This window comes from Passer domesticus, chromosome 4 (assembly GCF_036417665.1).
Source record: "Passer domesticus isolate bPasDom1 chromosome 4, bPasDom1.hap1, whole genome shotgun sequence".
NCBI classification, from domain to species: domain Eukaryota; kingdom Metazoa; phylum Chordata; class Aves; order Passeriformes; family Passeridae; genus Passer; species Passer domesticus.
In genome coordinates this window covers 39,336,484-39,361,810 of record NC_087477.1, presented here as the reverse complement: position 1 = coordinate 39,361,810, position 25,327 = coordinate 39,336,484, and the positions used below count along the sequence as shown (strand labels likewise).

At 41.0% G+C, this 25,327-nt stretch overlaps 1 protein-coding gene across 15 annotated transcripts in view; it reads right to left on the bottom strand.

Moving 5' to 3' along the window:
* TMPRSS11E (transmembrane serine protease 11E) overlaps window positions 1–25,327 on the bottom strand; it is a 48,210-nt gene that overhangs the window by 14,926 nt on the left and 7,957 nt on the right. For 5 of the 15 annotated variants that reach the window (XM_064417294.1, XM_064417277.1, XM_064417291.1 and 2 more), the window contains exons 3-5: window positions 5,277–5,411; window positions 3,553–3,628; window positions 684–2,590 (exon numbers count right to left, since the gene is read on the bottom strand). Coding sequence is in view for 13 of the 15 variants with exons in the window: in XM_064417277.1 (XP_064273347.1) it covers window positions 684–776 (93 nt within the window). In the remaining 2 variants the exon portion in view is untranslated. Of the gene's footprint in view, window positions 1–683; window positions 2,591–3,552; window positions 3,629–5,276; window positions 5,412–23,329; window positions 23,373–23,455; window positions 23,520–24,464; window positions 24,589–25,123; window positions 25,246–25,327 lie in introns of those variants that run through there. The other 10 variants (XM_064417287.1, XM_064417285.1, XM_064417284.1 and 7 more) reach the window with 10 other exon arrangements.

Here is a 25,327-nt window from a genome sequence, read left to right as displayed (position 1 = left end):
CTTGCTCTGTTAGTTTGGCAGTCACAGATGATAGCAGTAGATCTCTGCTTTTCAGCCCTCAAAAATAGCTCTGCCTGCCTCCTTTTGTCCTTTGATTTCTTGAAATCCACTCCATAAGCAAGACATCACACAAGCAGTTACAGTCTCTGAAGGTTTTGAGTCTGATTTTCGTTCCAATGCAGGGCGGGCGAAATGGTCAGGTGCCAGATCTGGTGTGTTTCCAAGCTGATTCTGCACAGATTAACACTTCACTGGCTGCATACAAAGTCCATTAAAATAATCAAAAGCACAAGAAACTACTTGCACCTGTACTCTGCTTGTCCTCTCATCCAGCAGTTGTGCCCACAACAAATTCTAACTGTGCTAGCACAAACGGTACGTCAGTCAGGGCAGCGTGAGATGACTCTCACCTGCCCTCCACACAGGCCACCTTGATTTGCCATACTGTGCTGTGGATGAGCTGGAGAATTCTCAGAAAACATGCATTTTGGGTGAGGAGAAAGGCTGAAATATCAGAAGGATTACTGATGCATGAAAGGCAGATCAAATCAGAAGCAAGCTCAGAACCAGTGCCATTCTTCTCACACCTTTGGTCAAAGCTCAAACTCCCGTATAAATCTACACACAATGTAGCCATGCTGCCCAAAACACCAAGAAGCAAGCCAGAAGTTCATGGCACTCACCTCTGTGTACGACTGAGAAGTCAGCAAGAAGCTCTTCTCTCTGGGAGATCCACCGTCCCGAGCACCACAACACACTGTGCAGCATCTCAGCATAGACTTGAGGCTTTATCTCCCGAATTAAGAAAGAAAGGAGTCATAGGCAAGTCAGAACAAACAAGTCCAGCAAGTCTCAGTGACAGAGGCTTACCCAGTAGCATGATTCCTCCCCTAAAACAATAACAATACACTTCTTTCATCACACCTTTCATCCAGGAATCCCGAAGCCTTTTCAGAGCATTAGCTACACCCTGCAACACCCCAAATCAGAAGAGCCATGAAAATTTTGCAAGGATGCAGAGTTTATTTCCTTCTTTGGTATAATTAAGAACAAATCAGAAATTGTGGGAAAGATCAATGCAGAAAATTTGCATGGTCAAGAGATAACGTTCAGTCCTAGGTCAGGTATGGAGCTGACAAACTGATGCAGAATCAAAAGTATGTGCCTCTTAACTCCCTTGAAATTCCTTGAAATTGGTCATTTGGCCAGAAAAGAATCTGCCTCATAACAACAGCTGAATTCAATTTTTTCATTCTTCTTTAACTCCTGAGATTATAATTTTAATTATGGCCACCTAGCTACACATACATTTCTGTCCTGAAAAAATTCTGCTGTGTCATAAACATTTGTGATATAAATATTTTCAAGTTGTAAATAAGAAGTTCTACTTGTGCTAGTGACGGCAAGTTAGCTGACAAACAATCATCACAAGCTCAAACTCTAACCTAAAGTAGCATTTCTGAATCTTCAGAAATGCTTTAAGTTTTAAAGTTTTAAGAAGTTTTAAGTTTTCTCAGTACCACTAAACTTACTAGAAGAAGTATGTGACCACATAGCCTGACACACAGATTTGTTTCAGAAAGACAATAAAGAAGACAGACCTCACAACAAGATACGAGTGGCACACATTTTCTTTGCTCTACTGCAATAAACTTTCTAACCTCTAGGGACTCTTTTCCTCCACCTTAATGACCTCCATTTGACCCCTCTGCAGCTCAGGGATCACCAGCTTAGTAACACGCTGATGCAAATACACCTTACATGGCTGGAGCTCTTCCTTCCACCTGACATCAAGTCCATAGCCAAGTAACAGGAAGATGCCTTTTAGAGAATGTGAGCTTCCTTTGAGTGAAGCACGAGCTAAAGATAAGCCTCAGCTTCTTGTGATTTGGATTCAATGTCTCAGCATAATTTGTTACAAAACATGACGAATACAGTTGTTAATGACACATTTAATGTAATTGCTTCTCAATTCTTTAACTGGAAGCTGCATTGCTATCCTATATAGGAACACCTGAGTCAGTCCAGATGTGCAAGCAAAATGCAGTCAGAAGCCTAGCTAGAGGGTGACAATTTCCAGGATAAAGTATCAAGTGCCACATGATTACCTGACCTGAGCACAGGTGATGCAAAGACATTAATTCCAGGCACCCCATGATCCTCAGACATAGAGCTCTGCCTTGTGACTTGATTGTGCCATAGGTGGAAGAATGTACGACACAGAGCCCTCATGGCAATCCTCGTATAGTCTCACCTGCAGGAAAAAAACCCCTATTGCTTCTTAAAGAAAGAGGTTAAAGAGAAGATGCTTTTCTAGGGCACTGAAAAGCTCCTCCAGGCCTGATTTCATGGCAGGAATGCACTAAATTGCTAAATAATGTGATAATCCTGGCCAATAGTCCCTGCTCTCTACAAGGTATCTGAGTTTCTTCTTTCACTGGCAATAATTCCCTGCAGCAAAAACTCACATGAGAAAAAGGGACAGGCAATAGCCACAAGTGGTTCCATTCCATTGCCAGATACCAAACAGGTTTGGCTCCTGATTCCAGAGACAATCTTCTTATGTGCCCTTTTGTGTTATAGTGCAACGCTTGGAGAAAGAAAAAAAAAAAAGCCTGGAAAGGTTAGGAACTGCTGGGAAGGAGGCATGGATTGTAGCCCACCTGGGTACCACATAAGAGAAAGAAGAAAGAAGAAAGATCCTGGAGGCTGAACATAAAATGCCTTAGATCAAGACCCCCAGCAGAATCCAGCTGGTGAGGAGGCAAAGTTTCAATGATTGGCTATAGCAATGGAGTAAGGAAGTGAGGCTCAGGTTCACCAGAGACTGGGGAGCTTCCAGAGTGGATTAAACCCAGCAAAGGATGAACAAATTTCTGCTTGAAATGAGAGGGAAACAGGACTATACAGAAGCTTCAAATGGACAAGTAGAAAGCAGACTGGTGCCCACAGGAAACAACATATCCTGTTCTAAATCCTGTGGTAGACACTGCAACCTCAAGCAAAAATGCAATAGAAGTTACACAAAAGTAACATAGTAAAAGAAAAAGTTTTTAAAAGTCTGATATGAACAGGATGCAGAGACAGAGAGCCAAAACCATGGTTTCCACATTCCACAGAATTCTCCAAGACATTGATGACAGACGCAGAATGCTTACCCTAAAAAAGGACTTGGACACTGCATGTATAAAGGAAACATGGGGGCAGGAAGGCAATAGAATGTGGGAATCCCAGGAACTATTATTCCAATTATTTTAATTACTCTTAAGTAAAATGTGAAACCTTTTATATTGATTACTTAGACAATACTGGATTTCTGGAGGTTGTAAATAACTGTTTCAGTAACAGGCAGATAGGAAATCCACAAAATTGGAAGCAACTCTTGATTCAGTCCTGACCAGTTTAAACAATTGGTTTATCATCTTTCTGTCTGAACTATATCAGCATCAGATTCAGCATTTCTAAAGATACCCAATACCAGATCAACTACTGACATGCTGAATTTAAAAGATAGTAATTATATAAAATTATAAAACCCCTTAAAAGACATACCTTAAAGTGCTTGTTTTCTGGAAACAGAGAGACTAGTTCAAGAAATAATGTTAGTCTTAGAGTAAATGCATCCTACCTGGTAAAGGAAAATAAAACAGCCTTGAGGAAGACTAAAGCCAAACATAATGGTATCTAAAAAACAACAAATCCATTTGGAACAAGTAAATAAAATAAATAAATGACAATGCTTTTTCTGAAGCCAGCTCATTATCATAGGAATTTCTGCTATATTCATATATTGTCTGGAAAAAAGAAATACTGAGATGATAATCATACAATAACTGTCCAGTTATCACAGTACAGAGAAAAACTACAGCATGCTGCAGAAACATATTTTTGAGATACTATGTAATAAAACAACAGCTGAACTTTGGAATTAAAAAGTATGAAGTGACACATATTAGAAAAAACATTCTTAATGATACCCCCTAGGTGTCAGGAGTTGAATTATTATTCGTTTCAGAAATAAGACTGAGGCAATTTCCTGTGAGAATATAAACTCAGAGGCAGTCAGAAAAAAAAAAAAAGAAAAAGAAAAAAGAAAAAAAAAGGAAACCCAAAAAGGAAAAAGGAATGCTGGAAACTACTTGTAATGAGAATAGAGAAGCAAAAGGAAATAAAACCTTATAAGAGAAACAGTAAAAGAAAGCAGAACAGCTGATCAAAGGAACAAAGCAGATTCTATGTATGGTATGCCCAAATAGGCAAGATTGTATAACCTGACAAATGTATAGAAAGGGATGGGGGTCTAGAGAGTATCATGTGGAATAGTGAAAGTGAACAGGAAACCACTGTTCACTGTTTCTCCTCATACAATTACTAGGGGACTTCAAACAAGAGTGGCTAATTTAAAATAGGCACAAGAAAATTCCGACATATAAAAAAAGAGGTCAGGTATGTGACTCTTTGCTTCAGTGTATGGAAAATGTCAACTATTTTGCACATTCAAATGGAATAATCAGTTTTCTGGAAGAAAATGCCACATCGAATTCTTAATGTGATGATTCAGCTTTGTGATCCAAGAATTTCCTGACTCATATCACTGGAAGTTTAAAAAACACTCTCAAGAAGGACCATAATCTGACTGCTGTATCTCATATTCTCTAGGTGTCCTCCATTGATTACTCCACAAGAACCTAGTTCATTTAGCTGCCAGGCATTCCTTCACAACAATAACAAAGTACTATTAACCTTTGATAGAACAACCAACAGCTTGGAATCTATGTTTTCCCCATCGGTGTTCTGAGCAAAATGTGGTCTGATCCACCTTGACCAGGAGCCACAGGAAGGACATATTGGTGTCTTTCCTTTTAGACAGCTGAGGAACCATGGCACACTTCTCATCAGAATGGTTCAATGGGAATGGCCCTACAGGGATCATTTAGCCTGACTGCCCGGCACTACATTCTCAGCACCTGACAGCACATTAGGCTCCAGGTACAGACAGGCTTGTGCTCTGCAGCAAAAGGCATTCCTAGCCACAGGCTGCCCTCTCTGTGCGGTCTGCACCTGATGACACATCAGACTCCAGAAAGGGGCTCTGACCCCCCAGTTTAGCTGGACAGAGTTTCTGATCTGAGAGAGCTTAAAGCAAAGCAGCTCATGTCTTGCACATGACAAAAATTTGCCACTTGTTTTTGAAATTAATTTCAGACATACCGTATTATTTTCTTAGATTCTCCCAAAATGTGGCAGGTGAGGTATGGTATACAACAGGCACTTACTTGAAGTCAAGGCAGAAAGTTCTTTTTTCTTTCACATGGGGACACTGAGAAGACATTAATGCATCAGTGATTGATGAGCCAAGTATGTTTTTCATCTTTTCTCCTCCAAAACCTCCAAAACAGTTATCAAGACACCTGCCAAGGAAATAAAATATCCTTTATTCATAAGAATTCTGAGTTAACATTAGAATAGAAAAATCCTGAAAGAATATTTGCATCTACAGAGGCTCCTGCTTGAAAAATTCCTTTTCCTTCAAGAAAAAGTCAACACAATTACAACTCTTGAGGTACACACCCCACCACACCTTTGTAGCCTCAAGTTTAGAGAGTTCAGTCCTCAGCACAGAGCATTTTAACTGTGTCACAGTTGTGGTCTACAACCACAGTTGGGAAAGAAAGAAAGGCTGCCTATGGGATGGGAAAATTGGAATGGAAAAGGTAAGATCTGTATAATTAATGTCACCAAAAAGTTTGCAACACAGCTCTCTTGTTACCCATTACAAAGGCAAATTCAAATTCCATAGTTTATGCTTTTCCTCATGGTTGCACTCAAGTATCTTAGTTGCACAGTAGCATATTACCAATACTTTAAATATTAAGCAAAAAATATATTTTAAAATCATTATTTTAAAGTGTTCAGGAAAGGTATATTCAAACTTCTGTTTGAGGAAAAAAGAAGAGTATACAACCAACACACTTTAGAAACTGGCAATAGTTTGAGTGTACTTTCACAAAAGGGAATATCCTTTCTTAGACCCACACAAAAAATAACTACTAAACCTTTCCTTTCTCATTTTATTGAGAGAATAGCTTTCATTATGAAACTTTGGGAAACAAAATAAGTTTTCAATACATAAGGACCTTCAACCACATTTTGCTTTTTCACTTAGTTGCACCATGATAGCTGAGGCTGTCATCAGGTCTTGATTGATTACCAAGGCCAGAGGACTTGCTGCCAAGTTTATTTTTATTAGTAGTCTGTTTAATTCAAGTCCAAATATGCTTGGAACTTGAAGCCTTCAATCCACCTTGGGAATCTGCTCTAGCCTGAATCTTGGTCTACTTGAAATGTCCAAACAAGATAATCTTGCTGATGTCAAGTTCCTCTGAACATGAGAATGTACATAGCCCTCAAGCACCAGTAACTGTAGGAACTGAAGCTGGAAGAAATTCAACACAAAGCTAGACTTTAAAAAAAATTTTAGTGATGTCTGAGCAGGAACACCCTATGGTAGTAAGGCATATATGTCACTTTGGTTCAGTTGTTACAGAGAGAGAAGGAAATCCATGAAGGGAGAGACATGTGACTGATTCCAGAGCAGGTTCATAGCTTTATCTTAAGCCCGAAAGTTTCCTACAGGGCATGCACAAAGCTTGGAGTTTCCCCATAAAGAGCTCACCATCCTGTCTCATTCACAAATGCTCTGATACATTTAGTGTCACCTTTAGTGTCACCTAAATAATCCCACATCCTATGACTTCATTCTCTATCCTTGCATAAAGGATACAGTAAGCAAGCCATAAGCAAACAAAGGTAAGTGCTGTTTCAGCCTTTGAAAAGAACTTGATAACTTCCTCCTTTTAGAACACTGCTTTGACTTGTCCCTAACAAAACACTAACAGGGTAGGTTGCTGTGCTAGAAACTGTATCAGCACAAGCTACAGAATAGCCAGGATTCTGCTCAGCAGCAAGAAGCGCCAACAGCTTGTGTAGAAACTGTGTATTACTTACAGCAGAGCTTACAGCGCAAGTCGACTTAAATTTTCAGCTGTCCTTTTTTACTGCTGTAGTATGAACTTTATTGAACTCATGTATTGCAAAGCCAGTGGATACAGACGTGATTTTTTATTTCTGTGAACATTCACTTTTTTTTCCATTTTGTTCTGCTTCCTTTGTGCTCTCAAGAGCAAACCGTACAGTTTCACCTTAGGCTCTGAGTCAAGCAGCATTTAATCAGTCTCTCATTTAGGATAATCCTAAAAAAACTCTCCTCCTTATTAAATTACTGTGTAGAAATTTTTCTGTTTGGAACCTCCTGCTGCCTTGTCAATCTCTTTCCTAGTTGAGAAATGAACATCATCTAGAACTGCCCTGACTTGCAAAATGCTGAAAAATTGTCTTAAACACTAATCCATTAACAAGATCCTGCTCTACTAATGTGTCACAAGAATTGCTTCAGCAACCCTTGTGACTCCTCCCCATCATGTTTGCCAGGACAGCTCTCGTTTTCTTCCGTAAGTGCTGTTGAGACATGGCCATGCCCACAGTCCGCGCCATCACCATAGTATTTAACCTCTCCTTGGGCAGTCCTTGAAACACAGAGAAGCAAGAACAATCAGCTGCTGCTCTAATTAATTACCTGGGTAGGACTTAGTGCAACAACAGAAACTGATAGGCTCAGTTGGATGACTCAAATCATCTTCAGATGATTTCATCTTCGCCCAGCACAGAGCTGTGCTAATACCCACTAGCTGAAGGTTTCTTCCCATTACTTCAGGGATGACTATTCATGTACAGACAGTAACACATGCTTAGAGACCAAGTTGCAAGTCTCATTAAAGGCAAAATAAAAAAGGGGAGAAGAACTGGGCAATTAACAAAAATATCTCTCCTAAGAATTTGGTTTTGGATTTACATACATCTCTAAGAGATGAAAGATGACCCCAGAAAGCAAAGTAATTTGGTATTTGTGTGTTCTGTTTAACATAACTGCTTTACAAAGCTAGTTAACTAAATATCTCTTCTTCTTCATACTTATTTATAATTTGAATGATGAAATTAACAACCTGTTCATGAAAGGACAAAAATATTTTCAGGTTGTTGTTAGTCTGTATGAAGAAGGAGACACAAGGAAATGGAAGTGGATATGATCTTGAGCAAAGCTCTAGTTTCTAAATCAGGAAAGGGAAAGTAGTGGTGAGATTCTCATCAGTAAGATGAGAATCAAAAATGCTGGAAATTAAACCTTTAAGCACTTCCCTATGTAGACTGAGGCTCCTACAAATGACAAAGAACTAATCTCAGGTAAACAAAGTGGGGAAAAAAGTCAGAAATTTATATTATTCTCATCCATCCAGAAAGGAACAAGGAAAATTAAAGGCTATAGCAACAAATAAAGAAATACCAACGTTAGAACTCCTGGACAGCAAAAAAGAACAGCTCTTCAGTACTAACCCAGTGGATCCTGCAGTCTCATGGATTCAGAAACCTTCCTACCACACTGAAGGCCAAGTCACAGTCCCGCTACAGAGATACCAGACTCAGGGAATATAGAGCAAAGACACCATACAAGTAACCACTAACACAGCTGAGAGGGACACAACCCATGACCTGTTGCATTTCACTGCCCCAGTCCATGCTGTGCAGAGGTGCACCAGACCATACCCAGCAAGAACAGTGTTGCCCTGGCTGCATAAAACTGCCTGTGCCTCCAGCTCCAGTACTCAGAGAAGGTTTATTCTGGCAGACTGATCCAAATTCCTTCTTGCTCTCAAAGTGTCCCAGCTCTCAAAGTGTGTCAAAGTGTCTCAAAGTGTCAGCAGCAATCACATATGACTTCTCTAGTAAGCATGGAGCTTCATCACCTGTAAGAAGCAAAAGGTACCATGCTTTGAACACCCTGCCACACTCAGTACCAAAGAGAGTGCACACAGCAGTGGGAGAATCTTTCTACAACCAGCAACCTTCCACTGCAAACGCCAAGAGTCTTTGCTTCAAGATTTTTACTAGCTGCAACACAGCATTATTTAGGATTACTTTCCCCCCCCCCCCATTCTTTTAGATATAAGAGGACAGCCTCCACCCTGGTGCTAGTAGTGCACATATTTACACTAAAGCAGGAGACATACATCTGGAATGCTTAGCTCTAACAGGGCTGCAATAAAAACACAGCAACATCTTTGTGCTGAGCACGTCATGATCTCACATGATCAACATATGATCTCCCTGCAGCGAGGCAGGGTTCTCAGGATGTTTTATCCTTCCTGCCTGCTGAAACTGGGTGGGCCAGGCCTTGGTTTAGGTTGCTAAAAAAAAGAGAATGCTAGTGCAGGGAGCTCAGCTCACAAAGAATTTGGGTGGGGACATGGAATCAAACAGTGCTGGTGACAGCTGTATGTTTTTCAGGCTGCGTCTGCATACTACAAATAGACTGTACCTCCCTTACTTGGGGAGAAATGAGGCTCTTGGACTTAAGTGGAAGAAGCCTCCATCTCACCCAACCATCTCTGCTATGTAGACACTGCCAGGCAGCATCTGTTCAGGGAGCCAGGGCAGCAGTCTCCAGCACACAGCAACTACAAGGGGAGAAGTTTGGTGATAAGCCAGCTCCTGTTCTGTTCCTGACAGGGACAAGTCCGCAAGATGGAGGAGAGCATCTCACTGGCACTCCTGAATGGTAGCTCATCCTTAAGTAGTCAGCTCAATCTCGAATAAAACTTTTCCCCTCACATTCTCTGGACTTGTGGGAAAGAAGCAGAGGAAAAGAACCATTTGGAAGGGAACAGAAATGGATACATGATGTTTAAAGAAAACTATCTTTCACCACACAGCTGATAACTTGAAGCCACAGGGCAGGAAGAAAGCACTCCATATGCAAGCTGTCTTTGTTCACCTAGCTGTTTTCATTGCTGAGCCACAGAGAGAAGTGCTCTGAACTTTGCAAAATTAATGATGGTGCTGCCCAGGTGAGGAAAACGTACACAAAGGGTGACTTTTCACCCTTCATTTGTTCACTGCCTTTCTAAAAGAGTGGCTTCCCTGTAGGATGGCACACAGAGAAAGGCAATTATGCTGCGAGGTGAGCTCAGGCCAGCACATGGCCTCCCAGTCAGCTGATCAATAGCAATATCTGTGAAGCCCTCTCTGTTTTAACACTGAGAGTCTCACAGTGAACATAAAGAATTTGTCAGGGCCAGAGCATAATATTCATTAAAAATTGATCTTGTACCCAATGCTAGTAAAAATGTTTTGTATGAACAAATGCTGCAAGACACAGTTCTAGCCAAGAGCTTTCATGACTGTATGACTTGGTTGATAATATTAGCTAAGCTGCTAATAAATAACAGGAAATATTTTTCCTTCCACACTGTAAAGACAGCCAATATTGTTACAGCTTAAAGCCATGTAAATGCCCTCTGTGTTTGATCCAAAGCTCATCAACACAGCTGTTAGCACTAGCAAAATACAAAAGTCTAGAAGTTTGCAAAATTTTTAATTCGGGAAGGCAGTCTTGCTCATACTGACATAGTCCATAAAACAAATGCTTTGCAATGATGGTGACTCCACAAGAGCTTGGCAGTTGACTTTGTACAGACTAGTGCTCATCCATTGTAAACAGTATTTTAGTTCAAATACTCCTGAAATTTCCCAGGCCAAACCCTTGTAAAGTGCTTGGCAACCCTAAACCTTATGATGGAGATGATGAGCATGTATTCAAGATGTTCAGCCATCCATGACATTCCCACGAGTCAGCAAAACCTGGACTGTCAAGAAAGAAAAGACTTCAACAAAAAAAATTACAACTTTTCAAAGTTGCTATTCTTTACAAAAAATATCTGTAACTGAAGGGGTTTTTGCCCACTAGAAAGACCAGAATGAGTGCTAATACATTTGAAAAGGAGAACAAACTTCCAATATATTCAGCTGCAGAGAGAGGGAGATGCTCTCTTACTATTACCTCTGCTTCAAACACTGACATACTCGTGGGTAAAACTACCAGTAGCTGACATTCACAAGCATCAGTTCCCCATCCCTTTAGCCTAGCAGTCAAGTGCTGCTGGACTGGGTCTTCTGCCTCTTTCTTCAAGAGCAAAGGAGCCAACAGCAGGCAGCTCTGTGCCTGGGCTGACATCTCTGTCACACACAGGCTCCAACTGCTGCTCAGGAAAGGTAAGGGTCTGACCAAGTCCTGTGTGCCAGACCCAGGGGGACATTTCATATACCCCAAGGTGTCTCAGATAGTGTCAGAAGCCAACATGATGACAACTGAATCAAACCCCAGGGGGACACTGCTCTTACCACTGTTCTTTCCAGGGCCAGAAATCTCCACTACACTGGCAGTATAACACACTTGAATTATTCTCCCTGCAAGTTCAGCACTGATGAAGGAAAGTCAATTCCCAGACATGACCAGGTCAGAAAGTGCTGTTTATACTGTAAATAATCCAGGATTCTTACTGAGAATAACCTGTGGGAGATACTGCTAAGGTCATTCATACTTAATTTTGTACCAAAACCAAAAGCTTGTACCTGGTAGGCAACTAAGCAGACATTTCTAATTATCCAACCAAACAGCTCCAAGGATTTTTGAAAGAAACAGCAAGCTCTACATCTTTGAGAGTCCTGTGTTTCAAGACACAAGCTTGCTTTCCAAAGCCACATATTTAACCCACATCCTGGCAGTCAGGATCACAAGGCACAAGTTTTTTGAGGTGGTCCTGCAAGGAGCTAAGCCTGAGGAGAGATGCCTGCTATCAGCCAAGTCACTGCATATTAACTAGTGACCAATTACCTGCTGAACTGCAGTCACTAATCAGCTGCCAACTGCAGGGTGACCCAAGCTTACTTCCATCTGATTTACAACAAGATTTTAAGCTAATATAATGTTGTTTTGTGCTGTGATGGGATAGAAAGAACCATGGAGTCAACATGACTCAGCTGAGTTGTACCAAGCTGAACAAAAGCAATCCAAAGGTCACCCCTTTTTCCGGCATCCCTATCCATCCTTCCTGGAGCACTGGGGTGTGGCACCTTTACAGCATTATTTGTAGTTAACTATTATCTCCTTCCCCTATCCTGACAGAAAATACACCAGAAAAAATATTAGAAGAAAACATAAGAAACCTGTTAACCAGGAATCCTTTTTCCCCCTCTGCCTCCCCTTCACACCCTGTATCATTGTGGTCATCCTCACAAATAGCCCCAGGACTAGTTTACTTAATTTGTAGGTAACCTCTCCTAATTGATGTTGGAAAGAGGTGGAGCTGCTGCTGTAACAGTAACAAGCAGTCTGTCACTAGCCACAAGATGCAAGATAAAAACCTAACAAGCAAAATTCTCCCACACACTCTATCCAGGCCAGACAAAAATCTAAATATAATCAGTTTGAAGAAATCTAAGCTTGTGTTATTCTGCTGCAAGTGTAATGTTTGCCAATAACGTGGAAAACTTAATTGTGTGAGGAGTGAAGGCTCATTTGTATCATTTAAGCTACTAGGTCTTCATTAGACATTCCTAACTGTTAAGTAAAGCAGCTTGCTGTGTTCTAACCATTATTCATGACTGGAACAGAACACTGCTCTGTATTTCAGATGAAGGTCTCCATCTTTCCATCTTGAAAATGAGTCTTCCTTGACCTTCTCCCTTACCTCCACTTCTGGTGACAACTGTGCTATTTTCATCTCCAGACTGCAGGTTTTAAAATGACAGCTTATTTATGAGCTACATTCTGCTGCACTTCTGGAATGGAGAGGACTAGCTCCCACTGCCTGAACAAACATCTAAAGCAGGGGTTAAGGAAAATTCTTCTGAAAGTGAAATGGTGTATCAAAATATGAAAGACGCTTCACTAGGACCTAGATTCTGCCCACCTAAAACTTTAACTCCTATATGGAAAGGAAAACCAGAATCAGTTCGCTGCTTGCAATGGCATGTCACTAAGGCATGATACATACCTATGCATACTTAATTAAAAAAGGGTGGTTATTTCTCTTCAGTTCTTCATTCTCTTTCAAGAAAGAGAAGCCAAACAATGAAAATCCATCATGAACAAGTAGCCACTTGGCTCCAGCTGGGAAAACACCAGTGGTTATTGTTAGATCATATAGCCCTGATAGCTGAATTGGTCTCTGACTGGAAGTGGCTCTGGCTGCCAGGCTCTTCCCAGGACTCCTGTGTACTAGTGCTGAACACCTGGAACAGGGAGATGATCTGCCTGGAGTGCAGAGCTTTCTACTGCAGATAGCCAGGCAATTCATATTCAGATACATCTTTTCAAATAAACTAAGGCTTTTAAATCTGTTGGTTTTTAGACACATCTAATTGGTGCTCCACTAACGTGCCCCAGGATCACTGCCTGTCTACATGTCACTGCCATACTGAGTTTAGCTGGTCAGACTTCTTCCAGAATGCAGTTCATCCAATTTAATGCTACCTGCAGGATGTCTGCCACACATCCGGTCCTCCGAGTGACAGCAGTGTGGGCGTGTTGGACCTATTCTTAGTGACTCCCATCAGGTCTTGACAACTACATGGATTAAACACCTATAAGAAATATGAAGGCTGTTTCAGGTCATCATACTGGAAGCCTGGGCCAAGTCTATCCTCTTGTGACAAAAAAGGCTTTAGAAACAAGGCAGGAAAAAAGACAACACAGAGCAGAGGAAGGGAGTCTATTAAGATGCCCTTCAAAAAGCTGGTGATATCTCCAAAGGAAGATGGCAAAATAGCAAACTCTGGTTCTAAAATGCCAACATAAGAATCATGGAAAGATTCATTGAACAGTTTGGTCAAGACAAGCTGGCTAATAAATTTTAGCATGTTAGGTAGAAAGTCTTTAGGACCAACAGGCTATCAGACTGTTAAAGGAGTATCAACAGAAGATGCATTCAAAACAAAAAGTTTAGCTAATTCTTCACACCAGGTAATTTCAATCAAACATTCAAAAACAACTTCTACAGGGTGGAGCATGAGGAAGGGGAGAACAGAAGCACACGTCCTGAAGACATGTGACAGCAGTTACAACATTAAAACTTGAGCTGGTTCCCAAGATGCTATTCCCCCACACAAAAAGTAGCTAGCAAATCAAACAGAGACCATCAGCATATGACAATAAACACAAGAACAGAAGTTGAATAGGCATCAAAATTTCTGTCACATTCTTAGCTAAGCATCAATAGAGAATGAATTGACAAACCCAAGGCCTGAAAAGCTCAGCAGTTTGCCTAACAAGGTAGGAAGCAACAAAACATGCCTCCAAAACAGCAGGGGACCATGGAGTATGATAGTTTTAACCATTGTATTTTCTGAGACCTCTGCAAACATTTCTTAGTACCTATAGCCAGAACAAACCTCAGCCTTTCTCAAACAAAAAAAGTAACTACCTTTCTCTAATTTTCACTCCTTAAGACAACATGACACACAGGCAGAGATATCACACTAGAGAGGAGACATGACTTAACCACCTGCAGGGCCAGGTTTAAGTTACAGCACTTGTAAAATTATCAAACAATGCGAATGCTACAGGCATTTAGTGAAATTAAAAGCAATGAATTTACAGTGGGTTTTTACACATTATCCAATTACTACCTTGCTGCAAGATATGAATGTGACAAACAGCTGTGTAATATTTATGAAAAGTATAAAGCAGTTGACTATCCAGCTTCAAATAACAGGGCAGTTCCAGGCTGACATCACTGTTACCTGTATGTAACTGGAGGGAATTTATCTCCAGCTGAGGCAATGCCGCACAAGTCCTCACTTAACACATATCGAAGCAATCAGCAAATGGGTCATAAAAACAAGGATCTCCCAGGGACATAACCTTGTGCACAACTGACATTGGCCTCCAAGACATAACCTACTGCATTAATTAAAGTGGGATCACTGTGAGGTACAATTGTTCTGGCCCAGCTTGCACTTAAAGGACTACATTACAAAACTGTGGAGTAAAGAACTCCCATGCAATATCTCCCATGGCACATGACCTGATCATCAGAATATCTTCACTACTAGTACTTCCATTTCTCTTTTGAACTACAAGTAAAATAGCAGATCTGATTTTGGATCCGTATTCCTCTATACCTACCCTCAATATTTCAATGCCACCATATGAAAGGGAGCTGATATTTACACCTGTACTGATGAAAGACTGGTGTTTGAACTCAGGGCTCCTAGATACAAGGGATCTCTTAGGGGTGAGGTGATCACACAGCTAACAAGACTAACCAAAAGCCAGTCAGACAAAGATCCATACAAACCCAAGTTGCTTGGCCTTGCTGCAACAGCAGGTATCTTGAGAAAGTGGCAAAAAAGCTGACATTGGCTCTGTGAGCAGTGCTGGCAATCCAGACAGGCAGACAGCAGGAGCTAGGACAGGCACGCAGCTATTGCTTAGTGGCTAAAGCCTCTGATCCTAGAAAACAGCAAAAAGCCTCTAGACTGTTAATCTGGGGGCTAATAGTGCCTAGTTTCTCAGCCAAGAAAGTCATGTCCTACTCTCCCACGCACTAGCAGATGGGAAAGCCATCACAATGCACCATTCCTTGCCAGCAGGTAGTCAAAAAGGCAGTGTCTGTGCAGCCCAGGCCAGCTGGTGCTGCCAAGAAGCCTCCTTGCACACAGCCATCTGTACTAGCTCTCACCTGCTAAGCTGACCTCCCTAGCTGCATCTGTCAAGACATCTCCGGAGTGGCAAATTCTGCAGAAATTTAAAAAACTTTTCAACTTAGAAAGAAAAATTTTACTACAAGCTAAAACTAACTTTTTAAGCAAGAAAAGCAGAATGCCTGTGCAAAATTTAAAAATTAAATTAAAAAAACATGTATAGGCAGGTCTCTCCCAAGAAACTTGTTCTCTTTGGCAGGTCTGATTCTGGTCACTCCGGTGGGTTTCTGGATTGCAGCAAACATTACACAATCCCTCCCCCACGGAAGCTGCTCTTTCTGTTACAAGAGGCATGGTCACCTGCTGTCGGAGCCCAGGACATCTCTCTGGATGCCCTGGATGTCTCAAAGCCCTGGCAGGGGCTCGGAGACCCTGGCAGGAAGCCAAAGACACCTGGAAATTCGATCTTAACTCATGGAGCAAATTGCCAACCTTATATGAAGAATTACAGGCCACAAAAGTTTAAGTGGCATAGTAGTAGGAATCACAGGGTGAAGGAAAAAACTTTAGAGCACTGTACAGGGGGGGTTTTGTATGTTGTACAGGGGGGTTTGAAATTCTATACATGGGGGTCAGGGGTTCTAAGATGGAGGGATTTGGGTGTGCCCTGTCCTTCTTCTTTCTTCTCCTTGGCATCCATGTTCAGGATGATGTTGGCATGTGTGGATTGGTTCATGGTGAAGGTGCACTTGCCAACAAGGGAGAAAAGTATTGGAAATAGAAGGTAAATATCTTATATGTAGTTTTTACTATAAAAGAGACAACCGCCCCGTGGGCGGGAGAGAGTGCCCTTGGCTGTCTTGCTGATCAGACCTCGGCTGGACAGACAGAAAAACTTTGTAGATAAGGAACAATAAACTCAACTGAAGACCCAAAAGCAAGAGTCCTGACTCCTTCTTCGAAAGTGCGGCCTGTCCAGAACCACCTTTTCCTGTGTTGGGGCAGAGACGAGTAACAGCCGACCCCAGCAACCTGCTCCCAACTCCATAGCATCCCCACATCAGGTGCAGGCTCCCAGGGCTCTAGCATCCCTTTTGCCACTTACCAGTCAACCAGAGATTACATCCTAGACATTAGGTTCAATGACCTTGTAGTGGTCATATAGTTCCATGACATTCTCTCTTTTAAGAAAGCCAGACTTCATGTTGTTTGGGTTGCCCTGATATTGCCCCTATTTCCATACACAATCTAACTTCATCCATTTAAGAGTTTTTAATTGACTGATCAAATTAAAATGCCCAGATGTGATGGGATCTGCTCTGTAACACAAGAACCGAAACCTGTCTCTTTCACAAACAATTCCATAAGCACTGTAAGGTGGCTGTACCACAAAATAGGACCCACACACTTTCCCACAGCAAAAGGGCAGCTAAGAACCAAGGGGTCCATGAAATCTAAGGAAGTCTTTTCTGAAGAGGGACAGCTCTCATACAGCCTTCCAAGATGAGGAGACAACAATGACAAGGCACTAAATCTGAAGGTTCCTGGCCTCCTCAGTGTCACAGCCACCTTGTCAGACCTAAGACTAGAAGATGTTTACGGAGGCTGAACAAAATATCCTGTGGCCACATCTCAAAATTAGAGCCATGATGAGCAGAATAAATGGAATTGATTAATTTGAAGTAACTTAGAAATTTTAAAAATTATTTTACCCTATGGAACAGCTTAAAAAAAAGTCAGTTTAAGTATATCTTTTTTAAAAAATATAGAAGCTTTAAAACTGAAATAATGTAGCATTGTCAGAATGACCTTGAAGGGGGGAAAAAAACCTCAAACCACCAAGCATTTCTGTTCCCAGAGAAAAGTTATTTTTGTTTCCAAAGCAAAGTAATTTTTTGGCTGTTCTTTGGATTGTCAAGTTCGTATCTAATATATCCACATTTGAAGCAACTATAATACCCAAGAAAGCCATAATTAAGATAATTAACCTATCATACACACATAATTATGATTTCTACTTGGAAGAAATACTAACATGTTGCTACATGATACAAATTTAAAAAGAACTTCAAAGCAGCAGTTAGTAGGTTATAAAATAAAACAAGAGGCAATTAAAACTGTTCAACTGACTGCAGAGAGTACTACCACAGGAGAGTGAGTATGCTTGGTGTGATTGGGATAAATTTTCTTCACAGAAATATGGTACTGTGTTTTTGGATTTGTGATCAAAATAGTATTGATAACACACCAATATTTCAGCTATTTCTGAACAGTGCTTGCACAGCAACAAGACCTTCTCTGTTTCCCACTCTACTTTTCCACTCCTTGCCAGCAAGGATGTTCAAAGGTAGGCAGAAAATTGTGAGGAGTCACTGACAGGACAACTGACCTAAATTAATTAAATGGATTACCTCATCACATATCATCATATCACATATCTTTTGGCAAAAAAATCTGAGGGTCATATTTTCAAAGTAATTGTTGCTTGGGCATCCCACTTCTTGTGGAAGGTGGTGACTGTCGCTTGATGTTCACACACATACACTTCTTCATTTAAATTGCCTTCATCTTGACACAAGAGTTTCTCTTGCATTTACTCTTCTGATTCTCTCCTCATCTTGCTGGATGGACCTGAGCCATCAGCTGATTATTAATTGCTAAGCAGGGTCAGCTCCCTCCAGAATCTCAAAAGGCAGAGTTACTCCTCACAAATCAAGGAACGAGGAGTCATGCAGGTCAAATCAAAGAAAATTTAGGATAACATGGGATTCTTGAAAAAAAAACCCTACAGGTGAATTGAAAATTTATTGTAATAGCTAGGGATTTCAGGAGCAGAAAACAAAACAAAAAAGTAGGTTTTTCCACACATCAGAAGCCAGCTGGTTGAAAGGGTTCTAAACTACCAGGACAAAGATAAGGTAGATAAAGTCAGCACAGTGTCACTACATATTTATGCATCTGCTTTCACTTTAGGAGATGTGGAATAAAAAATCCTCAGGGTTGTGTTAAGTCTTTACAGAAAAATGCAAAGTACTTCTCGTGGCAAAAAAATATATATATATATACAGAAGCCAAAGTACAAAACATTACAAACAGGCTCAAAATCAAACATTAAATCCTATGTCAGAAAAAAGCAAATGAGTAAGCCAACGGTGCTGACAAATTCAAAACCACCCCACAGATTAAATTAGACCTATGTATTTATGACTCATCTGAATAATTGTCGAGTAAGCTGTGTCTGAAAAAACATCTCAGCATGGAAGAATTTCTACACCTGGGTCACAGAAGGTAAGCTGTACTCGGTTGCCTTGCTTTGCAGCAGAACTTGTTGGTGCCTTGCAGAGAAAGCAAGGTGGCAGAGGAGGAGCAGAAAGGAGACAGAACAAATGAAAGTTCAGAGTACAGCTGTGATGAGCTGCAGAAGCAGATTAGTACAATAACAACAGATAGAGAACCAAGGTTGAGAAGAAAAGGATAAACCACATTCCATATGTACCAACACAGAGCTGTACAAAGACATTTGGTGAGTAGATGCTCCCAGAAAATATCTGAAAGGTCAAGTTAAGTTCATAAGTTTTTCTGGACTGAACAACTGTTGCCGTCATCTTAAATCTATTGCATTTCACTGACTGCTCCCACAACAACTCCTCTCTGAGGCAAACCTGTGAAGGCACAGGAGTTGCCTAAGGCCCCTCCTGCTACCTCTGGCACATGTGCTGTCTCCCTGACAATCACTGTGTTTCATCAAGACTTATCAAGCCCCACAGGAAGCCATGCCATGCAACTGGCACCTCAGCTTCCAGCAGCAGCCTCAGTCATTAAGGATTAGCTCACATACATTATCAGCCAAAGCACTGCACCACAACACACACCATACAATGAGAGGGGTCACCCAATTTTAAATGGTGAGGGGTTTCTTGAGGGAAGATAGGAGGCATATGCATAACTGGAGGAGACTTAAAGGCTCCAGAGGTGCAGAAGCCCTTCAGGACATAAATTAAAATTTTAGAGGAACATATGTACAGGCTGAGAAGTGCCATCTCAAATAAGAAACAATTCTTGAATCCAATTCATGGACAATTTCCTGAAAAAGATGTATAATTCTTTGAGCTTCAGCTTTTTTAGTGCTACATTGAAACCTACTACATGAGATCAAGGCTTCAAACACATGCAATCTTGCCAATACTGATTCTGATCACTGATTCACAGTCTAATCATTTCCTTCCAACATTTCACCTCTTACCACTTGTCTACTGCAGACAAGGCACTTCCTGGTCATTTACTTTCATTTCTTTAACATTTATGGTGACACAAAGCACCAAAGCATGAATGCTAATTCTAAAACTTAAAAGCAATAGAAGACCCATTCTTACAGTATATGAGCACTTAATAACTCTTCAACCTGTTCTTCTAAGCTTCAGTTACAGATATTCCAAAGCTTCTGTAAGCAAACAAACAGCCAAGAGCACTTAAACTGTAGTTGATAATTTGTGAGTTAGAAGAGGAATCAGAAAACCCAGCAAGATCCTTTGAGCCCTAGCTTCTATTATAGCTCTACTGTTGATCTATGAAATCCCATAGTTTTGCTATCTGACCCATGATTCTAAGTATCCAGTGACAGTAACACAGATGAGTAATCAAACCATTTGATAAACAATAAAACTCACACAGAAAAAAAAATACAATATATAAGATAATTGAAGCAGGACACACAATCAGCAAGTCTAAACTCCAATCCTATGAAGCATGAGTATTTCAGCAGCCCCAGAAACAGAAAAGCATTGCGACTTAAAAATGGGGTGTGATACCAGATAACAGCAGTGATTCAGCTGGAAGACAATGAGAGTACAAAAGCAAGAGACAAGCCAAAACCTGCACTGTAATGACAACACACAGTCACAGCCTTAACATCTCCTTTGGTGCTGGAATGAGAGGTTAAGAACAGGGCAACCTGCTTCATGACTACAAATAATAGGAAAAACTCTAGCTTTCACAGAAGCAAAACCCATCACAAACACAAATGGCTATTACCAGCTTATCTCCTGACAGCAATGCATGCTGCAGCCATCTGCAATCAAACACAGTAAAGCCATTTGCTCTGAAAAGCAGCAAAGCTTTTGCAATTTGAACCAAGACATTTAGTCACAACCAAGAGTCTGACCATAAGGATTGCAGATGCAAAAGGGAACAAAATTGGGAGCAATATGGAATTTCCTTCCACAGTAAAATGTGTAAAATGTATGTCCCAACTTGATCATCTACATGCTTATATGTGGAGAACGAGACCACATGCAATTGGTAATGTCTATTTACACACTGTCCTTTTTTTAAGTGAACACACATAACATTTGGTCCCATTGATATAATTTCATGGTTTTGGGGTCAAGAGATGGATACATATAAAACCTCTACCCAAAACCAGATATGCATGCCAAAGAAGCATTTCTACAATTATGGGGTGGATAGAATTTTTTTTCTTAGCTGCTTCCTGCCCTTTGATTCTCCTTGGATATTACTTCTAATAGACTAAACCTCTGCAACTGCTACTCTGAACGCAATTTCTCAAACACAGACCATTAATGCAGTCAGTGTCTCCCAACAAAACTCAATGGGCTTTGACATTTTAAGAGCTGGAGGAAGGGGTGGGGAGCAGAGTAGGAAAAGAGGCTACTAGCCCTATTGAGAACACCATTTATGGTCACATCTTGTTAGACACCATAAACTCTGCTAAACACATACAGGTAACTGGGTTTTAATTTGTTTAGGATTCTCAAATAACCACTTATTAACAGAAAACTCCCTACAAATTCACCAAATACAAGTTTTCTTCTTTCTCTAAACATGACTTCCCAGAAATATTATCCCAATGATTACACTCAGTCTTTAGTCAGACCTTCAACCCTGAACAGCTCTCTGCAGAGAGAAACACAGCAGAAGGTGTTCAGAACTGTCAGCACACTGAAGCCTTGCTGTGCTTGGCTATGACAGTGAGAGTTCAAAAAGGTGACCTTTACAGTCTGGTACCTAAACAGCACATTGCACTGCCTCTCTTAAATTCTTTCTTAAAAGTCTGTAGTATCAGAAACAAACTCTCCACATTTCTTCCTCAGGACAGAATAGAGAAAAATACACTGGCACAGGACAGAGAAACCTAACGTGTTCTCTCCATGATGTTATTGAAAGCTCTCTTTCCATTTTTCATAGGTTTAAAGTGTACTGCTGCCCGTGGATGTGAATATTGTGTGCAGAGCCCTGGACACTATTTTTGTTACCCAAAGAATTCCTTGGTTTGCATCAGGGCGCTATTCATCTATTTCAGGATAAGTTAAGGTAGGGCTATCTAGCTAATGATAGGGTCTACTATAGTACCACGTAGACACCTAGTCTTGTCAAGCTTGTTCTTTAAACCCCTGTCTAATTGGGCTAGACAGTTTGTACCACACAGTAATTGTTCATACACTTCCAGTGAGGTGACAGCTAAGAAGAGAGCTGTACTTTCCGCAACTATAAATCACAGCAGAGGGGAGTGAGTAGAGATTGCCAAATACACACCCCACCCCTTCAGTGCAGGAGAGCATGTAAGCTGAGCTCCAAGTATAGGGCTCACTGCCAGTAAAAAGTAACTGCAAAAGGATTTAGAAAGGACCATAAGGGCATGCTTAACTTCAGGTGTTAGGGTCTTGTGGCTACTGTAAGGCTCAGACAGCTCTCATGGTTCTGTAAAGGCCCAGATGAACTCAGCAAATGCAAATATCAAAAACAGACCTGAGAAACACATCTCAGGGATGACCTTAAATGCAACTTTACAGCTTCTCATTTCCCATGGAAGCAGACAAGGAACAAAAATTTACCACTTGAAATATCACCCAAACAAATCCCACCCACCACCTCCACACAAGGTCCAACTATGCCAAGGTCCAACTTTCATGACAGTGATCTCAAGGTGATCCTGCATTTCTTTTCCTCCAGCCATAACCACTATGGACCCCTTTACTGCAGCAAAGAAAATAAAATAGCTCATACTGATCTGGAATCAAAATGTGCACCAAACATAAGATGCTGCCACCTCCTGATTCAATAGGGGACTGATCTAAAAACCCACAAAGCTGAACAGGGATGCAGCTGGACTGAGCCCATCTAAACACTACTGAAGGCTACCAAAAGAGGATAGTTTCCACTTTTCTGTGTTCACCCTGCCTCTTGAAAAGCTATTTCAATTCATGTTCTGAAAAGTCATCCATGAAAAAAAAAAAAAAGAAACTTTTATTTCAGATAAGCAATTTAAATCAGGTCAGTGATGACTGTGAGAACTGGAGGCAGCACAACTGAAAGCAAAGAGCAGGCAAGATAGAAGAGCAGGTCACCATATCCTGCAGCAGAAACACAGACCACCTCAGCTGTATTATTTAACCTTACTTCATGGGATTTGAAAAGGCAAAGGACACAGAAACAGTCTGGTCTCTAAAGCAGAAGTGCTCAAAGAAGGGTAAAATGGAAGTGATGATTATGAAATGCAGATTCTTCAGGTCTCCCCACAAAACAAAAATCAAAGTGACCATTCAATAAATTCAGCTTTGTCCTAACTTGCTTGTCACTGAAGTAACTATTCAGCTCTTCAGGGTCAGTCTGTCTCACAACATGCACTTCCAAAAGCATTTATCAGGTTTTATTTATCTATTCATAAAATGCTCACCCTCCTTGAAACCCAGTAAAAACAAGCAGATATTACCCTTAACACCAGCAGGATAAGAATCACACCACCTGATGGGACAGGGGGAGGAGGAAGAAGCCTACCAGAGAAAAAAAAACGTGTAACAAACACAAATAGGAAAAAGTATGGGAAAAGCAGTCAAACCCATATCTTGTGGCAAGCAGGGAAAAATCTTGTTGGCTTCCAAGAACTTAAGTTTCCCTTTCCCCCCTCCCTGCTCCAACTTATTAATTTACCAATTAAAAATAATTTTTTGAGTAATCCTTATTGGGAGTTTCCTGTTTACACAGCAGTTACTCTGTGATCCAATAAACTCCCTGGCTTGAAGTACGTGACCTTGACACACACTCAGTCCAGCATACAGCAGTTACCTTGTAAACAGGAAGCTGCCAGTGCACCAAGGCACAGGAACAAGAAGCACACAGGAGTTATACTTCTCCACCAGCACCTCCTGCAGCTTATTTCAAGTGCAAATCAGGAATTAAATCAAATATGTCATGAATATCTACGCCAAGTGTTTGCCACCACTCTCTGAAGCTTTCTTGAAAAATCACAACTTACTTTTAACCGTAAACATCTTCCATGGGCTGACATAGCCAAAAGACTTGCAGGCATCCCAGAGTGGCTTTTGAAAGGCTTTTAGGCATAAATAAATAAGAGCAAAGCAGAGGAAAATTTTATTATAACCTGCACCTTACTGTTTTGGGGTTATAGGCAGCTGACAAGCATTAGTGCTCACACATTCTGGAAGGTATCAGGGAATCACACACATGGCAACACCAGTCAAATATATGGGTATATCAGTAGAGGCTTAAATACCAGGCTGCAGCTACATGGATGGCTTCCTGCTAAGCTGCATCACAAAAGTCTGATTTTGGTAAGAGCAGGAGCAGTAATAAGGCTTATCTTCTGATCTGGAACACAAATTCCAAACCAGTGGATTTTGCATTTTAATCTTAGACCCACTGATCTACTTTACAAAAGTGATAGTCCCACCTCACCTTTGTTCTCCACAGTTCTAAGTTATACAGACTGCAACAGGTCTATGAAAAAATAATTTCCAAAAATACACCTTAAGCAATCAGCAACCATTCCCACTCAGGTCCTTGATAGATAGCAGAAGGCCTAGACACAAAAGCAAGCCCAAGTTTACCTCTTATGTGAACACAGATATTCTCAGTCACCCTAGTCACTACTCAGCAGTGGTCCATCTTAGTAGACAGTCTTCAGAGAATGTCCCTCAGCAGCTACGTGCACATAAAAGGACAAATGGGCTAATATTAAGATGTTATAAAGACATTTCAAAGGGAGAATTTCCAAGCAGCTGTAGTGCTCTGGTTTTGAAAGGCATTCAGAAGACACTGAGGGAATTCTTCAACATTCCTCTAAAACAGGCTAGGGCAAAGCAATTAGCTGTCCCTTTAAATAACTGTATCTATCAAACTTCTGACACAGCATGATCTAAAAGGGAGCTCACTGCCAAGTTTAGTACCATTTTTCCCCTCCCTTCCAGAGCAACTTTCTACATTGTAATCTACACAGGAAGCCCCAGCTACCAGCTCTTTGCTGCACACTAAGGAGTTTCTCTCATGCCAAAATTCTTGAACAAGAGCCCATCAATTAAAATTGGTTAAGGCTGAAAGGGACCTCTGGAGATGGTTTCGTCTATACAGGCTAACATTACATCCTTGAAAAAAGCATCAGCAGCTGTGCTCACTTGCAGATACACACCACCACTAAAAACATACTACAGTGCTGGACTCATGCTACCAATATTTGAACTTTGTCCCATGTGAAAGGCATGAAACCCACCAAAAGGTCCATGATGGGCCTCAAAGTACAGTATTCTCCCAAGCTGTCTTGGTGCATAAACAAAGGGAAGTACAAAAACAGGCACCAGCAGCAGCCCACGGAAGTGCCCTTCCATTTAACTCGTGCTGACAGCACCATCTAGTGCATTGCATGCTAACAGACCTTTTTCCCATAGGTAGCAAAACAGGAAGTAAAGTTAACACC